The following is a 19,032-nucleotide window of genomic DNA, read 5'->3' on the forward strand; positions in this document are numbered from 1 at the left end:
TTTTTTCTGTATATATTATGAAATAAATGCAGCCTTAATGAGCGTAAGAGACTTCATTCAAAAACATTAAAAAAATAGTAATGTTTCCAAACTTTTGACTGGTAGAGTAGCAACCAGCCCATATAGCTGTGTGCAAAAAACAATACCTCAGTAGCAACGCCCAAACACCCTAGCATCAAGTAGGTGACTTTTGACTTTATATGATTTATATGATTTTCATGTTTTCTAACAAAAAGGTGAAGGGTACTTTTCTTTTTTTTTTTTTGCACTTAGTGTAAATAGACGCAAACTGTATGGTGTAAACGGTTTTTTTGTTGTTGTTGTTTTTTGTCCATAATGAAAGTCAATTGGGTACAGTTGAAACATTTTTAAAAATATAAAAATGAAAGTCAGGTTTGGTGGAGGAGTAAATTTTATTTTTGGGTAATCTTTTCCTTTTAAAATACCAAACATTCCAAACTAAATAGTGTGTCTTTTACCTTGATCCAAAGGTCTTTTCTCCACTCCATCAGATTTGCAGTCCGTAGAGAGCAGCATTGTAGAGTAAAACGGCATTCTAAAGCAGACTGGATCTTCTTTTGTGTCAGAAAGACAGGCCAGCGATTCAGTGGCACGCTCACACACTGCTCTCATCCAGCACAAAGCAAATTGTGCATGAAATTGGTTCAGAAAACATGAACTGGAACGATCCCATCTTCAGTCCCTTTTTGCTTGGTCTGCAAAAACTGTGTTGGCTGTTTAATTACAAAGTATTAACGTGCCAGTGTTGCATGATGGGTGAGTCAGCTACCGATTGGCTCTCACCATGAATAACCATGGCTGTGTTGCTAAAATATGACGAATGTTTGTTGTAAAGTTCAAATCATATGTGGCAGTTCAAAAAGCTTGCCAGGGCTTTCGTGGAAACTATTAAGTGCACATTTATTGTGCGGTCTTTCTTTGGATAGCATGATAAATGACTTCACCATGTTCACCTAAGGGATCAGTGATGCAGTGCAGATATCTAGTAATTGAACAGAACAGCATGACTATTGCCAGAGAAAAGAGCAGAAACATTATTTTGACATTATGCAAGCCCTTTTTGCTCCAGACAAGATGTTTTGACTGTTCCTTGCTTCAAAAGATATGTTCCTGTTTATAAGGTCCACACTTGCAATTTGTATACTTCAATTCACTTCGCAGGCCTCATTTCGCTCAGCAACTCCGTGACCGAAAACATTAATCCCCAGCTCGAGCTTTATCTTTATTTTTCTTCTCACAGTCATTCCTGAGCTCAAGGTTATGGTGTCGCTTGTGGAGGCATCCTTTCTGACACAAGGCTGATATGTTGGAATCTAAATTATACGAGGGCTAATCTGGTTCCTAAGTGCACATTACAAGCTGTTTTATTACTAATAGGAGGCCTAGGAAGCTTATATTAGGGTAACCACCCGTCCCGCTTTGCCTTGTACCGCACAGCATTTTCACCTCTTGTCCTGCACGTTGCATATTGAGAAAATTAACTAGAAGAGGGCGGAGTTTCAAGAGCTCATGTTAGCAGCTCCAATTACCTCACGCAGATTCACTGAAAATGTTCAGCCTTTTATGTTCAAACCGGAGTCAGACAATGATGGAGACACTCAAGAAGAAGTGACAACATGTAGAATGCAACAGGACGTTTCTGAATGGTTAGTCAATGAATTTATGTAGCTGATGTGGGATATCTTAAAGTCATTGATTAACATATTCTGTCATGATAATCTATAAATCACTCATGTGGGAACTGAGATCCTACAGAGCCAGAGAATATATGCTGCATGAAGATAGAACAGGTATAGTTTAGTTTAATTACAGTTATAACTTATGTTGTCATCTTGCTTTTGACATGCTATTGCATTTGTGTTATGTACTGTATTGCAGTAACATGGCCTCACCCCCTTTGTTGCGTGTTCTCGGGGGCGGGGTTTATGTAAATTTTAGGGTTAGTGATGCCACCAACCCGGGAAGAAGCTTGTTGTAGTCTCTACCAGCTGTTTGTTGTAGTCCTTAAACAAGAAAATATCTCCCTTTGCATTGAACTTTGAGCGTCGTAACTTTGCAGATGTTGTTTGTGCTCAAACAGAAAAATTAAACACTAACTAAAGTTTAAAAAAGTGTAATCATAATCAACCACCCCTTTAATTTATTTTTATTTCAGTTTTAGTTTTAGTAATTTCAGAACTTAAACATTTTTTATTTCAGTTTGTTACCAAGGAAACATTACTCATTTCATTAAGGTTTTTTTTGTTTATGTTTTTCATCTAATAATTAGGTCTTATTTCATTATTTTATTTCAACTTCATTACAATTAATAAAAGTTTAAAAGTTAGCCTATTTTTTAGATAACAATAACAACACTGACCAACTGACACATTTCTACCATTGCACGTTACATACTACAATACCTTGTGGTTGAACATGGCAGTTTGAAAAGATAATATAATAGAGGAAATTCGAATAGGTGAACAAGCAGCAGAAGGGATGTGGTTTGAACAAAGTGACCTTTGGCAGTGCCTGGTTTAAAAAAAACAAGCCAGATGACTTGCAAGATGATTCAAAAATAAATAAATAAAATAAAAAAGAAAAGAAAGAAATATCCTATTTCTAAACACACACACACACACACACACACACATATATATATATATATATATATCAATACAAAACAGGTTTTATTGTACTCTGCTATTTCTATATGATGTTATTGTAAAGGCCATTTCAATTGTACTATATTGTTGCAAAACCAGTCAAAGCATGTTAGCTACAGACCTGCTGTAACGTTAGAATGTAAATGCTTTGAGTAGTTTTAAAGTGTTTTTTTTAGAATCCTATATAAATGGAGAACATTTGCTCCACTACTGCAAATCATCTTAGACCTAGATGCAAGCTTACTAAAAATACCGTCTCAGAAATGGTCTCAGAAATTGCTCTTGTATCACATACTACATTTTAATCAGAAGGAGATGCGGGAGGGCTGCATAAACAAACAGCTTACCACTCCAAGCCAATTCTCTAGTATATATTTTCCAATTAATTCTGAAAATGCACATCCAGGCTAATGCCACGTGGGTGAAGTGTAAAACAGGACTCCGTGTAGCAAGTAGTTGTAAGGGTTTAATGTTGTGGATGTATTGAGGTTAATCTGTCTCTCTCACTAAACCTATGGTGGCCTGCTGTGAGATCAAAACACCCGGAGAAGATGAGAGATGAGGCGAGCACTTTATGTAACCCTATACTCTATGTAACTACATAAACACAAACCCCTCCGTGTTCCTCTATCAACACTAAAAGCCTTCTTTCTGTGCTAAACTAACCCCTTTTTTATTATAAAGACTAGTGGAGTATGTTCAGCAGACCCCTAAAAATCAACCATCCTTTTTACAGAAGCTTAAACCTGGTTTAGGGAAATCCAGAGCCTGCTTTTTAGCTTAAACCTATTGAGAAAGGAGATAAACCCAACAGAGTACACAGGATTAGCAAAGAATCCACTGAGAGCTGCGGAGAAAAAGCCACCAAAAGGATGGGCAAATGGACTCGGAGTGCTAGATATCCAACCTACTTACAGCTATGTCTACGTAATAACTGCCAATACAAATTACTAGGGGTGGGAATCAATTTTAAACCCACTTTGTATTGTTGGTTTGTCAGTAGTTTATATAAATGAACTATGTTTACTCTTTCTCCATGACACCTGGACTGAGAAATTCCTGTTTATTTGTCAGCAAAAGTCCATCAGATGATGCAAAATGTTGACTTTTGACAGGGTTTTGTGAAAACTACAGATTGTACTTCCGTATTTTTGTATCCCAACCTACGGACAGTAGGTTCAACAGAGGTTTATTAACAAAACAGTTATTGTAAAAGTAGGTTTTGTCACTGAAAATTGCATCGCACTTTGTCTACTCTTTAACAGCATTATGGTAAAAATGGAACACGACAACAATCTTCTTACCTTACAAGACGGCATTTTGCTTCAAGGGGTTGGGTAAAAAGTGCTCACCATTTCTTTTCTTCCTAATCAACTCTGTTTGGCCTGAAACACTGTGTTCGTAGTCATCCAGTTTGAAATGGAGACTACAAATACAAAGGTTTTTCAGATTATCCGTTGCGGCGTTCGCTTCATATTTGCAATTTTTCGCTGCCTTTAGCCACTGCCTACAAGGCTCTGGATCCTTCACTGGAAACTAAAAATAACTTGCTCACACTAAATTAGGGGTGGGCGATACGAGCTAAAATTCATATCACGATATTTTCCACTGTCCAGATGATATCGATATTATATCGCGATATGGGATCAATACAAGTCGTCACCATTATAAAAGTTTGCTAAGAAGTATTTCCTACTCTAGAAAGGTGGTATTTGACACTGCTCAAGCCTATCCAATAGGAGCAGACTGGTGGGAGTGGCCTTGGACAGTAAAATGCCCAGTGTATTATGGGTGTTAAGTTTACTTGCCTATTTGGCAAAAGGGAAGGCAACAGTCTTGTACTATGCGCAGATTTAAAAAAAATTCTCTTTTCTACCACATAGGCAGCCAAGTTTTATTGAAAGCCCATTTTGAGTGATGAATTACCCCTTTTAGCCACAATAATAATATTGCGATTTTAAACATTTTGCGATATGCTGAGTATTGCAATAACACATATTGCAATATTTTGCGATTTCCTTTTTTTTGAACTGCAAATGTCTCTAAAGGAAAACGTTGTCCACATATGCTTTTCTAATAAGATAAAGTTTTCAGTTTGTTCATTTCAGATCTTCATATCCATCTCCTTTGTCTCTTCCTTGTTCCGTATTTTTCCTATTCTCATATTTTAGACATTTTTTTGAATAGAAATTGCAGTTGTCAAATAAAAATTGAGTTTTCACATTCAATCCATATATTTGTTGTTACAATACATATTGTTTTAAGAAGTTTTACAAAGAACAACCTTACTAAAACCCTAAAGAACAAGCCAAAGGAGATGCTATACATTCCTTTTCAGTTATGAATTGTAGTTATGTGCTGAATCATATTTATATTGTTTTAGAAAGATACATTCGAAGCGCAGCACAAAATTTAACACTCACAATCCCGAGCCAAAATTCAGACCCTGAAAAGGTCGATATTTCCCCACACAAAATATACTATGCTGTTCTCCCACCTCTAGTTGATACCCATCTTAAAATACTTGCCGCTGCGTCAGTAACCGTTTCTCTGTGGGAAAAGAAAGTCAAAGTCTTATTTTTAAGCATACGTGACTTTCATTTGGGGCAGAGTAATTGGTAACCACAGGGAGTGTGTGTGTGTGTGTGTGTGTGTATCAAGAAAGGAAAAAGTCTTTTAGTTACCGTGTGTTTTAAGTTAGGGTTGTGTGAACAAAAGATAAGCTGTGGCCTAAAAACATCTCAGAGTAAGACTTGTATCTTCGGCAGCACCAGCCACCCAGGTGGAGAGGATATGTGTGTGGGTTGCATGCGCTGAAGCGATCAAAATGCACTCTGTCTTCCTGGTGGCGAGGGATGTTGAAAGCCTGTTGATTCCCCAGACTTCACCTTGCCAAAATGACTTCACAGTGTCTGCCCTTGCCGAACGTACCTCAACATTTCCTTAGCGCCTTTGTCGTTGTGCCATAAACAGTTATGTGCGTGTCAGGGATTTGCAGAGGTTAAATTTGTCTTGCTGAGCACCCTGGAGAATACGCAGCAACGCTCTACTTTCTGCCCTCATGTATCATGGACAAAACAGTAATCACATGAACATCCACTCTGGGGACTTTTAATGTGAATTATTAGTTTCGAAAGATGATAGCAGAACACTTAGCCACTTCCTCATTTATCACTATACAGTTTAGTGTGTGTTAGCGTAAGTGTATGTTTGCTGGTATTTTAGCATTTGTAATATGTGAGAATATTTATCTAGCAGTGAGCCTCTGTCTAAAAAATGCCCTATGCAGTGACAAGGTCAGAGATGGAGAGGAATAACTGGGTTAGTGCCAGGAGCATGTTGCCAGATTGCATATGTCCACCCTGTTGACGCAAGGCGTGAGTAGACAGGGAATGCTAATGTAAGATTAACCACCCTGTCTGTCTGCATTTCCACTGAACTGTGAGGCATCTGGAGTCTTTAAAGGGGTCATATCATATACATTTTATTTTGTCCCCTGAGGTCCACTTGAGGTCCAAAACAGGTATAATTTAATCTATTATGACCATTTTGTACCCTGTTTCTGACCCTTGGATTTAAAGGGATAGTTTACACAAAAATGAAACTTCTATCATCATTTACTCACCCTCATGTCGTTCCTAACCTTTATGACTTTCTTTCTTCAGTGGAAGTTTTTTTTTTTGTCTATACTATGAAAGTAAGTGGAGTTCAGTGTTGTTTGGACCCCAACATTCTTCAAAATATTTTCTTTCGTGTTCGACGGTAGAAAGTAATGCTTGTTTGGAACAATTTTCTTCCCCGGCCTACATTTTCTTTCCGATAATCCGTCACAATTGGAGGTGTGAACCTCACAAAATGGAAGAAAAGATCTGTCGCTACTTCAGTTTCATTTGCTACACAGAAACATATGTAGTAATGTACGTTCTTTAGTTTAAATATCTTAAGTTTTGTAATAATTCATCCTTCCCATAGTAGAAGTTACTGAAGCAGACCGTAATAAACTTCTATTGTGACTCCACTTACACAAACACACACACACACACACACACACACACACACACACACACACACACACACACACACAGAGTTTGGTAAATAAAGTGTTAAGACTAAAATTGCCTTCCCAGGAAATAAAAAGTAGCAGTTTTTTTTTTTTTTACATAAAAAGAGGAAGTTGTAACGTTGTATAGCACATGCGTTTCCACCTTTTAAACAGATTACAAGGCATCCTTTAAAGATTGACAGTGTCAGAAGTTTCATCTCCTTTCCTTACATTTTCTATTTTTTGTTTCCTTTTGTTACAAGTCTTTCTGTCAGATCTTTCTTGCTTTCACTCTCTCTGTTTTCTCCCCCCTCACAAAGTCACATCACATAACTGCCTCACCTCTTTTCTGTGCTGTAGTGTGGATCTGTCTTGTTAACGCTAACCCTAACTTGAGGAGACAGGCCACAGGCGTCCCTAACACACAACACCAAAACAGAGCCTTCACAATGACTGCATTTACATGCATAGAAATATTCCTATATTAATCAGAATTACTTGTTTGTAAAGAAATTCATACCTTTATTCAGCAGGGATTCATTAAATTGATCAGAATTGACTGTAAAATTATGTTACAAAAGATTTCCATCAATTAAATGTTTTTTTTTTTTTTTACTATTCTACTAAACCAAAAAAAAAAAAAAGTGTCACTTTGTTTCCACAAAAATATAAAGCAGAGCAACTGTTTTCAACATTGATAATAATTAAATGTTTCTTGAGCACCAAATCAGCATATTAGAATGATTTCTGAAGGATCATGTGACACTGAAGACTGGAGTAATGATGCTGAAAATTCAGCTTTGAATTAAAACCGTTATTTTAATTTGTAATAATATTTCACAGTATTACTGTTTTTAATGTATTACATAAACGCAGCCTTGGTGAGCATAAGAAACTTACTTCAAAAACACAAAAAAAACTTACCACAAACTTTGAACGGTAGGGTAGTGTATGTGTCATGTAAACACATGTGCCTAATTATAATAATCTAATAGGCCTATATTCCAGTTTCTAGAAATCTGAATAAGATAGCTGGCATATCATAATTATGATTCATATAATGACCTAATTCAGACCATAGCTGAACATTCATTTATTTTTGCTAATTTCTGTCTAAATTAGAGTAATTCTGGGTTAAAAAAAAGTCAAGCAATAAGTTAACATATTTTTGGAGGGAACAGAAAACTGAAAAGAAATTACCATAAATCAAAATACAGATGAGTGAAAGCACTGTAAGAGTCTCATGACCTACATTTTGCTATTGTGCTGTTGTTAGTGGCATGAATGGGGTTTAATGAGTCCAAATGAGTTCAATTACTGTGCAGAATTGCCAAAAATGCATCACTTCCTATAGGGAAAAGCATAAAATAATATGCACCATTTATTCAAAATATAGAATTTAGAACCCTCAGAATATCCTTTTTCGCAGCAATTATGGCTTCCTTTAACTGTAAACAATCAGTAATATGAATTATCATTTTTTTAACTGGGTACAATGAAGTGACATTATTGTACTCACCCTTCAACCATCGAACATTTAAAGCAAACTTAAAAGTTTAAAAGCATTATTTCTTTCTTCTGCTGAACACAAAAGAAGATATTGGGTAACCAAACAGTTGATGGGCCCCACTGACTTCCATAAAATACTTTTTGGGGAGAAATCAGGAGATACTCAGTGAATCATTCATGGGAAATATCGTAAAGTAAATGAGGAGAGCAGACCACAAATGCACAGTATATGTTCTCTTGCCGCAGATACTCTTGTAGTACATTAAAATACCAAGTGTTACATTATTATTCTGACGTCTGAAAATAAAACATGAAGGAAAATTGACAGCTCATTCAGTCAAACTGGCTGAGGATTATTTGTAGCGCAACCTTATTATTTGAAATTTGTTTTTGAGTGGAATTTCCTCAAACCGGAAGTGCCTCCATAATTCAAAACGCAGTAGGCTCGTCAGGAAAAAAGGTGGATATAGTCTTAATTTATTTAGAATATGCTAATTACATGCATACAGAAATATTCCAATAGCTGTAGAGTATGTTAGCCTCTTTTTCTCTATAAACGTTTAACCAGTATATAGATCTTAACTGGAAAATCATGTGCATACAAACATGGTCAATGTGCTACTGTGGGCGTACTTGTGAACATATACTTATATGTGTGTATGTGTTTCTGCATGTGTTTGTGGTTGTCTGTATGTATAAATGTGTGAGGGGCCAAGTATCTCAACACCCCCTCGAAATCTCTCATTACACTTTCCTCCTGGCACTGTGGGCCCCTCTCTCTGTGCCACACCGTTCTCTGTCCAACTGTCTGGAGACATGGCTGGAGGGGACAAGCAGTCCAGATCTGTCCATCTGCATGTCCCTATGGCCCCTCAAATCCCTACTTAAGAGGGGACATATGACGACCTTCTGTGGAGAACTGAATTCAGACCAATTTACACACATTTTCCTCTTTGACTAAACTCAGGTTTGTTATGCTTCATTTTGACCCACCTTTTTAGTCCTTTAATGAGAAAATGTGTTGGAAATACTCCTGTTTTTAGACCCAAAGACATGTTAAGTAGTGCAGAATCCTTCTGGTCTGCTAAATCCGTGCGTGTAGATGCTGACTCACTCGATTAGGCTGCCGTATCTCCAACAGCGAGGGCAGAAGCAGGTCAGAGAAACAGCATAATGCAGCATAGCACCGGAAAAACTGGGTCTTTTCATCTCATCCATGTCTGAAAGTTCACAAAACCAAGTCAGCCATGGCTTTTTTCCCTCTCGGTCTTGCTCGCCTGCCCCCAATCACCCCTAGAGAGTCATTTAGATCTTTAGTTTCCACTCACCTTCCCGAAACAACCTCTAATCATTCCATCTCCTGCTTATCACCGCATAATTGGAGGTACAGCAATTAGTGAGCTCTAATTGATCCAAGTATGGACAACACCGGACTGACGCAGCAGTTTAGCATAGGGCTAATTCTCATCCCATCCGCAAGCCTGTGCAAGAGAGCGCTAGATAAATCAGCATGGACAGAACAGCACATTTCACTCTCCGACCCTCAGAAAAGTGGCTCAAATTATCGGCACATTCCCTCATACCAGACACTGGAAAACGGGTTGCAGTGAAATATAAGAGTCCAATTATTCACACTGTAAAACAGCTATCTGCTTAGCCAAGCACCTAGGGAAATTCAATAAGTTGTTCCAGAGATGAGGCTTGGCTTTTACTGGACACAGATTTTACTGAGCATCCATCACAGAGGCGCGTAGATGAACTAGTCTGCCGATACGAGGCACCAGACGGGGGAGTAAAATGAATGGTGTGCTCTCTCAGCAGGCCTTAAAATTAAAGTGAGACATTGTTTGGCCAACCTGGCATGTTGTATTTGGAAAATAACAGCCTCGGCTCACACATGTACTTTTTTGCTCAGAGAGCACTATTTCTAAGGGCCTCTGCTTTGGATTGCTGTATACTACTGGAAGGATGCCTCAAATCCTGTGTGAAAGCCATCGCCTGTAATCCTGCTAATCCTCTCAGGTGTGGCGTTACTCACAGGAAGGTAGCTTATTGGTGATGGGGAATCAAGGCCAGGGCATCTATTAAACATCCACCGGGGGAAATGTGCAAGCAGCGTAGAGTTAAGCCTTCTAAAACTTTTAGCTTATTTGTACTTTACACAGCTTTTGCATTGGTATTTGTTACCATAGTCTTGCCACAAGGGAAGTAGAAAACCAATGGTTAGATATAGAGGAGGATCCCATCTTGAATTATGCCCTTGGCACTTCTTAGTTCCTCTGAGCCCTTGGGCATGGCGCTTAATCTCCATTTGCTCTGGGGGTGCCGCAGTGTGGGGCACCTGTGCTCGGATTTCCTCAACTTTGTTATTTAAAGATATGCAAAGCAAAAGGCAAAGGTTTGCAACTGGCTGTAGTACGTGAAGTTCAACCTTAATAAATAAGGAAATGCACATTATATTGGTATATAAGTCAGTATTGTATATTATGCGTGCTTATTTCCCTATTTTATATTTAGATGACCTTTCAAATAATTTTTAACTTAATTTTTAAAAACATTTAATAAATGTTAACTGTAATCTCTAGTAAATCTCAAAATGCATTTTTTATGCTACACATTTTAATGTTGTGGTGCATAAATTCACTTGTAGCATTATAAACAATTGTTTATAGTGTTTTAATTTAATCAGATTTTATTCCGAGTTATAAGCCATGAACCAAACCAATTTTTTTTAATAGTTAATAGAAGACTGGCTCTATTACGTCATTCGCAGTGCATTATATAGGAGTGACCGGGCAGAGTTCTTATGTCAGGAATTCTCTGATTGGTGGAGATTTCTTTGCAGACTCATGGGTAATGTAGTTTTCACCTGGAATTGATAATGCAGGCTGATGGCTTCAATAAAAGCAAATACCATATAGGCATCATCTATCATAATCATGTAGCGCATTATATTTGGGATCATTACACAAACACACACAAGTGTGTTTATTCTGCCTCTCTATGAAGAAAGGATAATTTATGAAGAAAATTTATTTGTTGTCACTGAATATTATACAGTGTATTGTGCGGCTGGTTTACAATGTATTTGTTTGACTCACTGCAGACATGCTGTGAAGTTTTTCAGACAGGGCACAAGAGTGGAAAATGCCATAATTTGTGGTCATGATGAGTTAAACGTCGCCCTTGGCTGGAGTGGCCATGTGGTTCTTATATACGGTTAGGAGAGAACATCACAACCCGTCCCATATGGAAGTCTTCGCCGAAGTTTTGTTGACTAATCAAATGGCCCTCATTTAAACTGATTTCAATTTATATGTAGAAATGAACTTAGACATGTGAGAACAGTGACTTAACAGTGAATTACAACAATAATGATATTTCAGTTCACACACTTGATTGTATTACTGGCCATTTTCAGTTGTGTAGGCTAAAAGCATCTAGAAATGGTTCTTTGTGTTTGTTAGTACTAAAGCATTTTCATATGTCATATGGAGCTGGCTGTGTATGTTTGCATGTAACGTGCTGTCACTTACATTGCTGCTGCAACCTTTCATGCCTGTGCGCTTTGACCACAAGAACATCTGCATCCTTTCTGAAACTCGCGTCAGAGACAGAGTGGGAGAAACCCGCAGCGTTAAACAGACACACATGACAGGTCTATGTCAAATGCATGTTAGAAAACTTGTATCTACATATGGGCAGCTTGCTTATGGTACATATGCTTAATCCACACTAATTGAATTGATAAAAGTAGCTTTATGCGCATATATGTAATTGTGTTGAGCATGTAAGCTCTTTAAAATCACACTCACACAGACAAGGTCATGTGTCGACTAAAGCAGTTTATTGATGAGGGTGTCATTACACTGATGAGTCCATCAAAACGACAAACATGCGCTGCTCAGATCTACCATCATTATGTACACCAAAGTGCTTTCGTCTCTATTTGTGCTCAGTACCTATGAGGTATAGAGATAATACACCACACTATGGAAACAGACATGCACATGAATTACGCAATGCTAATTGTCCAAAAGTCTGCTAACATGTAGAAGACTGTTTTTTGAGAGGTTTTGTGCACAGTTGGAGTTATTTTTCCTTTTTTATTGCAGTGCAGTGAAGAGAATGACTGAGGAAAACAATCACAATCTATTACGCTCAAACCTATAGAGAGTCGTGCAGAAGTATCATTCTCTAAGCGTAGGTTAAAGCAACAGTTCAGAAAAATTCTGTCATTGTTTACTTACCCTCATGTCATTCCAATCCCATACTTTGTACTTTTTCCCATGAAACACATAAGGAGAAGTTTTGAAGAATGTTCACACAGCTCTAGTCCACACAATGAAAGTAAATGCACCGCATATAGGCGCATATAGCTTGTGCTCTACATTCCGAGTCTTCTAAAGCCATGTGATAGCTTTGTTTTAGAAACAGAAATTTCAATGCTATCTCACGACCAATTCGTACGACCGTACGATTTGTCTAAACCCCAGTGACGGGTAAGTTTAGGGGCGGGGTTAGGAGTAGGTCATTCGTATGAATTCATACGAATTTGGCAACTCGTAAAATACATGCGATTTAGCAAAAACCGTACAAATTCGTACAAATTATATGTACGAATTGCTGTGAGATCGGGTTGGACATTTTTGTGAAATTCAAACCATTATTTACTGAAAATCTTGCTTGACCACCATGGTCACCCTTCACTTCTACTGTATGGAAAAGAGCAGCTTGGACATGTTGGAAAAAAACTTCTTTTGTGTTCCACAGAGGGAAAGACATACATGTTTAAGTCTGAGGGTTTTTTGGGGGTGAACTATCCCTTTAAGAGCATTATAATAGCATAAATGCAAACATGACAACATCACTTCTGCATGTGTTAAATTAACACTTTTAGTGTAACTCGAACACCACACGTTGTCATACTTTATGCATACATCTCTGTGTGACAGCGAACGCAGTGTTTGCTGATCAGATCCTGTGGTCATTCATGTAAAGGCAACAAAATCTTTTGATTCAGTGTACAGCATTAGACCTGGATGACGGTATAATGTAATACCGGATAACAGTTGAAACATCCAAACCACAAGCATTCAAACAACATAATATACTATGGATTAAATATCACTTAAGTTGTAGGTTTTGCGACCATGCAATCTCCTTCTGATTGCATAAGGAATAAATCATTAAAAAAATGGTGGAAAATAACAACCTAGTATTATTTCCGCTGGAAACAATCAGAGAAGTGGACCTCTAACTATGAAAATGTATTTGAGGCAATATGGTCATAGTTTGGCCACCTTTTGATTCTGAAGAGTGCTTTAGCTGATGACTCTTGATGTTTTATGTTTTACAAGAATTTCATATTATTGTCACATTCCAAGATGATCATAGGGGATCCGACATAAGATTTCTCACCTATAGTCTGTAATAGCTGAAACAGCATCATGCTGAGATTATAAATTAGCTCTGCGCCTAAAACAGTGTTGCATTGGGAATTATCTGGTTTTGTTGCGTTTGTTGCAGTACAAACCACTGTGCAGGTCTGTGGAGTCTTCTGTGATAGATCAGCTTATTGCCATGAAAATCCTTCAGTCCTAAAAGGAAAGACTGGCCCATGTTTTGTAATAAGACTCCATTGGTGGCAATCACTGATTTTGGCAGCAGGTTTCCGCCAGACATGGAAATGAGGAAGCGCATGCTCCGCATATGACAGGTTTAGCAAAGCTGAGTCTGGCCTGTGTGAAATTAGCATTGCCCTTGGTTTTCTATCACACAGAATGCTGTTCATTAATCCCCAGCCCAGAAGTAGGAGGTGCCGACCAGATGGGTATTTTTACACTGCTTCAGTTATATACAGCTTTCTGCATTTATCACTTTGACACTAATTTGCCTGAGCCCATCTGTGATGTGTCGTTCCCATTTTCTGGTGCTCTTAGTAAAATATCAAATAAATAAATGACACTGTCTGCAAAATAAAAATAAAACAATTGCAAAATGATAAAATATGCTGGTAAATATAAACGTAAAGCACCCATTTTTAAGACACACTTAAATAATGTTTTATTTACAGCTGAAAAATGCACCCAGAAGGATTGTGGCATTTTAAAATATTTAATATTTAAAAAGGTACAACTTTGCAGATTGACCTTTGATGCTACATACAGTTCTTTTGCAAATCATCAACAATGACATACAATGGCCAAACGGAGTGCATCTTAGTAATGGCTGAATCAAAGCAGATCCACAGTGGGCTGATGTTTTTAGTCCTGAGTCCATTTAATTGACTGCTGGTGTTTGGTACGGTATTGGTTCAGTGTGTCACCTGATATTATTCAAGAGTGTATGGAGACAGATTTGATTGACATACGTCTTAATGCAAAGACTCGTTCCTGTGTTAACTTCAGGCGTGGCGAGCCATTTCACAATTTCAGTAGTGCAGAATCTGCTAAAATAGTGAACATATCGCTTTCCTGAAATCATTTCCCTGATGATTGTTGAAGGCCTAAGCCTTTTGTTTTACCTATTCACAAATCCTTATTTATGACGCATGCAAACTTGATTTTGGTTTTTCATAATACAAATGACCTTTTTGTATTACAAAAGTAATGCCATCCATTGCCTCACTTTTAAAGAAACGGAAGGTTCCAGTAGCTTGCGTTGTTACTACAGTTTCTACAATTTTGAGCATTTAAAATGCCAACGCTTCAGTTTTAAAGCACTAAATCTTTCTGCGCTATACATATATGTTGACGCAATGTTTTTATACATCGAAAATCCTCATATGTTTGTGTTTTATGAATGAAGGCCTCGTATCACAAACTGTGTCCATCTTTTCTATCGGTCCTCTTATGTTTAACGCCATTTCCCTTTGCAGTTGAAATACATATACCTGAATTACATGTTTGACCACCGAATGTGGCATCATTCTAAAAACCACTTGATAAAACTAAGATATTTGCAAACTATCATGGTCTAGAAAAAATACTGGTTGTACCGAACTAGTTCAGTCAACTCTTTCCTACAATAAGGAAACACAGCAAGATGGAGACTGTTTATGCCTCTGTGGTCACAAAAGTAGTCATTATGCAGTCCAAACAGTGAGGTTAAACCAAGAGCAAACACACATCAGGTCCCTTTCCTTTTGTGTTCCTTCGCTTTGCACAGCATGCTGCTGCATCTTCACAGGATGTCGGGAATCAATGAGGATTAAGAGTTTATGTAAGAAACAAACTGCAGGGTTTGTTGTCCCTTCTCTGACAACTGTTGGTGGGAGGTAAATAATGCCGGTCTCCCGGGCACCAACTGAGCTGAAATTAATAAGAGCATGTGGGTGGAAAAAAAAAAAAAAAAAAAAGAGGACGGATCCTGTTTTGAGAAATCGGGGCATTTTGTCACTTCGGTTGGCTTCGGATGGCTTCTCCGGGAGAGAAAGAGACGCTCACACGCACACACAGATCATCACAGATGAATTACCTACGGGAGGCACTAGGACCTAGACAAACGATCCCTGAGAGAGTCAATGGGGGCCAGCTGGCAGACACAGATTTCTAGCCCTGATCGGGGCAGCTGCAGCCAGACTGCAGACATGACATGCATTTCAGTGAACCGGTGCAAGAGCCCCCCCTCGTACGCCTCCCCACCCCGGCAGACGCTCGGTAAGCGCAGAGTCCGACCCCTGCATAAAAGCTGCTGCCTGCATGGACAGATGCACAGTTCCCTGAAAGAATCATTCCCAACCCCCAAACCCTAACCTTAACCCCCTTTTGTCCACAGTCCAAACAGTTCAGGCACACATTGACACACACACACACACACAAACACCTGCACGCAGGGCCGATGCAGAGCTGCCTTTAAATCACATGTGTGTCTTAACGTCTGCAGCAATGGCAAGGTGATGAAAGTGCTATTACCTAATTAACGAATAGGATATGAATTACGTGTCTGCAGTGATTTCCTCCGCAAGGTTACTGATGCTTTACTGTAAGTGCTGTAGGTTTTAATAAATGGTTTCAGTCATATTTTCCTTTTCATCATTTCTTCCCTACTCTTTCAGAATGTTAATGTACCAATACTGTTAGCGGACCTCCGTATTTGTGCACATTGAAACTTGTGGTGGAAATCGTATATTTGAATGAATAATGATTAAGAGTTTACATTATAAGGAGTCATTAAAATGACAGTGCTGGATATAAAAGGGCTTGTTCAGTCAAAAATGAAATTTGTCACCATTTATTTACCAATTTGTCTTCTGTGGACCACAAACGAAGATATTTTGAAGAATGTCACAGTGTTTTTTCTTCACACAGTGAAATCCAATGGTGTCCAATGTTGTTTTGGTCCCCATTGACTATGGATGTATGGACAAAAACAACTGACACATTGTTCAAAATATATATTTTTTGTAATTCATGAAGAAAGGAAGTGTAAGGTGAGTAAATGATGACAAAATGTTAATTTTTGGCTGAATTGTCACTTTAAATCAATACAAGTTTTTGCCTCTAACTGCTGCCCATCAGGTACTTAGAGAAAGTAGCTTTTCAGCTTTCTCTGTCTCTAAGAAATACACCCAGCTTCCTCTGAAGTGTTGAACAAGATCTGAATGTTTTACTCTCTGAAGTGTTGAACAAGATCTGAATGTCTAACAGCTCTGCAAAGCCCTGTGTGTCTGTTAGCTAAACCAACAAGATGTGACATGCTTGGAAAGTAAAGCAATAGCACTTACGGGATTCATTGAGAAAAATAAACACATGGAAAAAGGAATTGTCCAAGTACAACACGGACAAAATATTTTTAAATTGGCAGCTATGCAGGCCTGACCACATTACAGAGGACTCAACTTCAGTAGGTGAACACTAGGTCTGAGATACTGGGCACGAGCAAGTCCCCAGAAATCATTTCGTTCACCTCTGGAGTGCAGTAATCTGGGAAGTCAAAATGGGATCCTGAGTTAGCATGAAATGCTTCAAAGTCCTTGTCCAGAGCAGAGCAGTCCATAGGCATACTGTTTGAAATGATATGCAAGAGTTCCTCGTCCAGTTCCTCATCCGAACACGCTGACGACACCAAAGAGGAGGAGCTGGTTGAGGTCGGTGTGGAGGATCTTCCAGACGTCGACCCTTGTGGCTCACTCATCGTGGACTCTGGGGGAGCCTGGCACTCGCTGTCTGAGGAGAGACTCTGGATGCTGCTGGTTTGAGAGATGGGCACTTTCACTCTGAGCTCAGGAACTGGTTGCTGGTCCTCAGACTGAACGGTGGCCTGCTGGTGAAGGACAAAGTGACTTGACGTGTTGTGATCGTCTTGCAGAGTCACTGGACTTTCTAAGTTTACATCCATTGTGTCGTCATCGCTCATGCTCTCGCTGTAGCTCTTGTATTTATTGCCATTGAAGTTCATTTTATGCTTGGTAGAAGCAGGTTTGATCTTTAGCCCTTTGCAGGAGAGCCCACTTGATCTTCCTGAATGGGGCTTGCTGGATTTCATTTGCAACTTCTCGCCAAGTTTCACAGGGGTAGAGCACTTGCTCTTCTTCCTGGGCCGGTACTTGTAGTCAGGATAGTCAGCCATGTGCTTTAGACGCAATCTTTCGGCCTCTTTGATGAAGGGTATCTTCTCATAATCGGGCAGTAGTTTCCATCGTTTTCCGAGGCGCTTTGAAATCTCTGCATTGTGCATGTCAGGCCACTGCTCCATAATCTTCCGTCTCTCAATCTGGGACCAGACCATAAAAGCGTTCATTGGTCTTTTGATGTGCCCAGTTGGAGTTTTGCACCAGTTGGGATCTTTGTTTGGAGGTACATGTCCAAATACCTCAGCATCGTCTTCTGCCGCCAGTCCCACAAACACCTCTCTGGTAGAATTGCTGTCCATGACTGACAAGTATTTGTGGGTTCTTTGCTGAACCATGATGCAGCGCTGAGATCTATTCAGTAGGTTCCCTAGAGTCATCCATGACAAAACACTCTAAGATGCAGCAACTTATCAAATCCTGCTTTTATCCTGAAATAAATACAGACATGTCTTCAGTGACCTCTTATAAACTTAATCTCTTAAATACAAGCTTTCATTTTTCTAAGACAACTGTTTTAAAAATGTAATGCTTTTATAGTATATATTGATAATGACATAAATCTTTAAATGTCATCTGAATCAGTTACATATGAGACTCTATATATGTAAGTGTATTATTAAAATGTTAAAATATATAGCAAATTAAAGTTAATGAAATGTGTGTGTGTGTGTGTATGTATATATATATACACACACACAAACAAACAAACAAACAAACAAACAATTTTTAAAATATGATTTAAAATGTAGTACTTACTATAAAAAAATAAAGACAGCTTCTGCTTACTATGCACAATCACTTGCTCTCCTCACATAAGCATCTCCTCTGCTGTAGCAGTTGTGGTAGAAGTGAAAAAAAAAAGCTCTCCAGCGTCTGCCTGCTGTTTTATCACTCTGTCCTGCATGCGGACCCTCTCTCTCAGACGCTGTCTATCCTCTCAGTCACTCTCCCTATCCTCGTCTGCCGTTTCTCCTCCTTGCTCCCTCTTTGTAGGAACGCCCCCCCTCGTCTGCTGTTTTATAAACCCACACTGTAAACAGCTCAACCTTACCAGACACAGTCTCCTCCCCTTCCACCCACCGCTCTCTGTCGTGGTGTGTGTGTTTGTGTGTATGTGGGTGTGTGAGTGTCAAGGATGGGGGGGTGAAAGTTTCCATGCAGTGAGGCACAGCTACAGTGCAGCGGATGGAAAGAAAGAGAGAGATGCTAACTGAAGAGGTGTAAAATGCTACAAGCAA

The 19,032-nt window shown here is 38.8% G+C and overlaps 2 protein-coding genes across 3 annotated transcripts in view; one reads left to right on the plus strand and one right to left on the minus strand.

Annotated features, from left to right (window-relative positions):
- Window positions 1-19,032, plus strand: part of pnp4a (purine nucleoside phosphorylase 4a) — an 81,079-nt gene that overhangs the window by 14,314 nt on the left and 47,733 nt on the right. The gene's annotated exons all lie outside the window — the stretch shown is intronic.
- Window positions 14,316-18,814, minus strand: sox12 (SRY-box transcription factor 12). 2 transcript variants are annotated; one of them, XM_051913053.1, is made up of 2 exons: window positions 18,551-18,814; window positions 14,316-18,222 (listed from the first exon to the last, which is right to left on the minus strand). In XM_051913053.1, exon 2 carries the CDS (start codon window positions 18,169-18,171, stop codon window positions 17,062-17,064), a length of 1,110 nt encoding a protein of 369 aa, XP_051769013.1. In that variant the 5' UTR covers window positions 18,172-18,222; window positions 18,551-18,814; the 3' UTR covers window positions 14,316-17,061. The 2 variants fall into 2 exon arrangements, with proteins under 2 accessions (XP_051769013.1, XP_051769014.1); XM_051913054.1 differs by having other exon boundaries at window positions 18,581-18,811.

The sequence above is a fragment of the Ctenopharyngodon idella genome, chromosome 11, assembly GCF_019924925.1.
Source record: "Ctenopharyngodon idella isolate HZGC_01 chromosome 11, HZGC01, whole genome shotgun sequence".
NCBI classification, from domain to species: domain Eukaryota; kingdom Metazoa; phylum Chordata; class Actinopteri; order Cypriniformes; family Xenocyprididae; genus Ctenopharyngodon; species Ctenopharyngodon idella.

Coding starts and splice junctions, on each gene's coding strand:
- sox12 (XM_051913053.1), bottom strand. CDS start 18,171: ATGACTCTAGGGAACCTACTGAATAGATCTCAGCGCTGCATCATGGTT.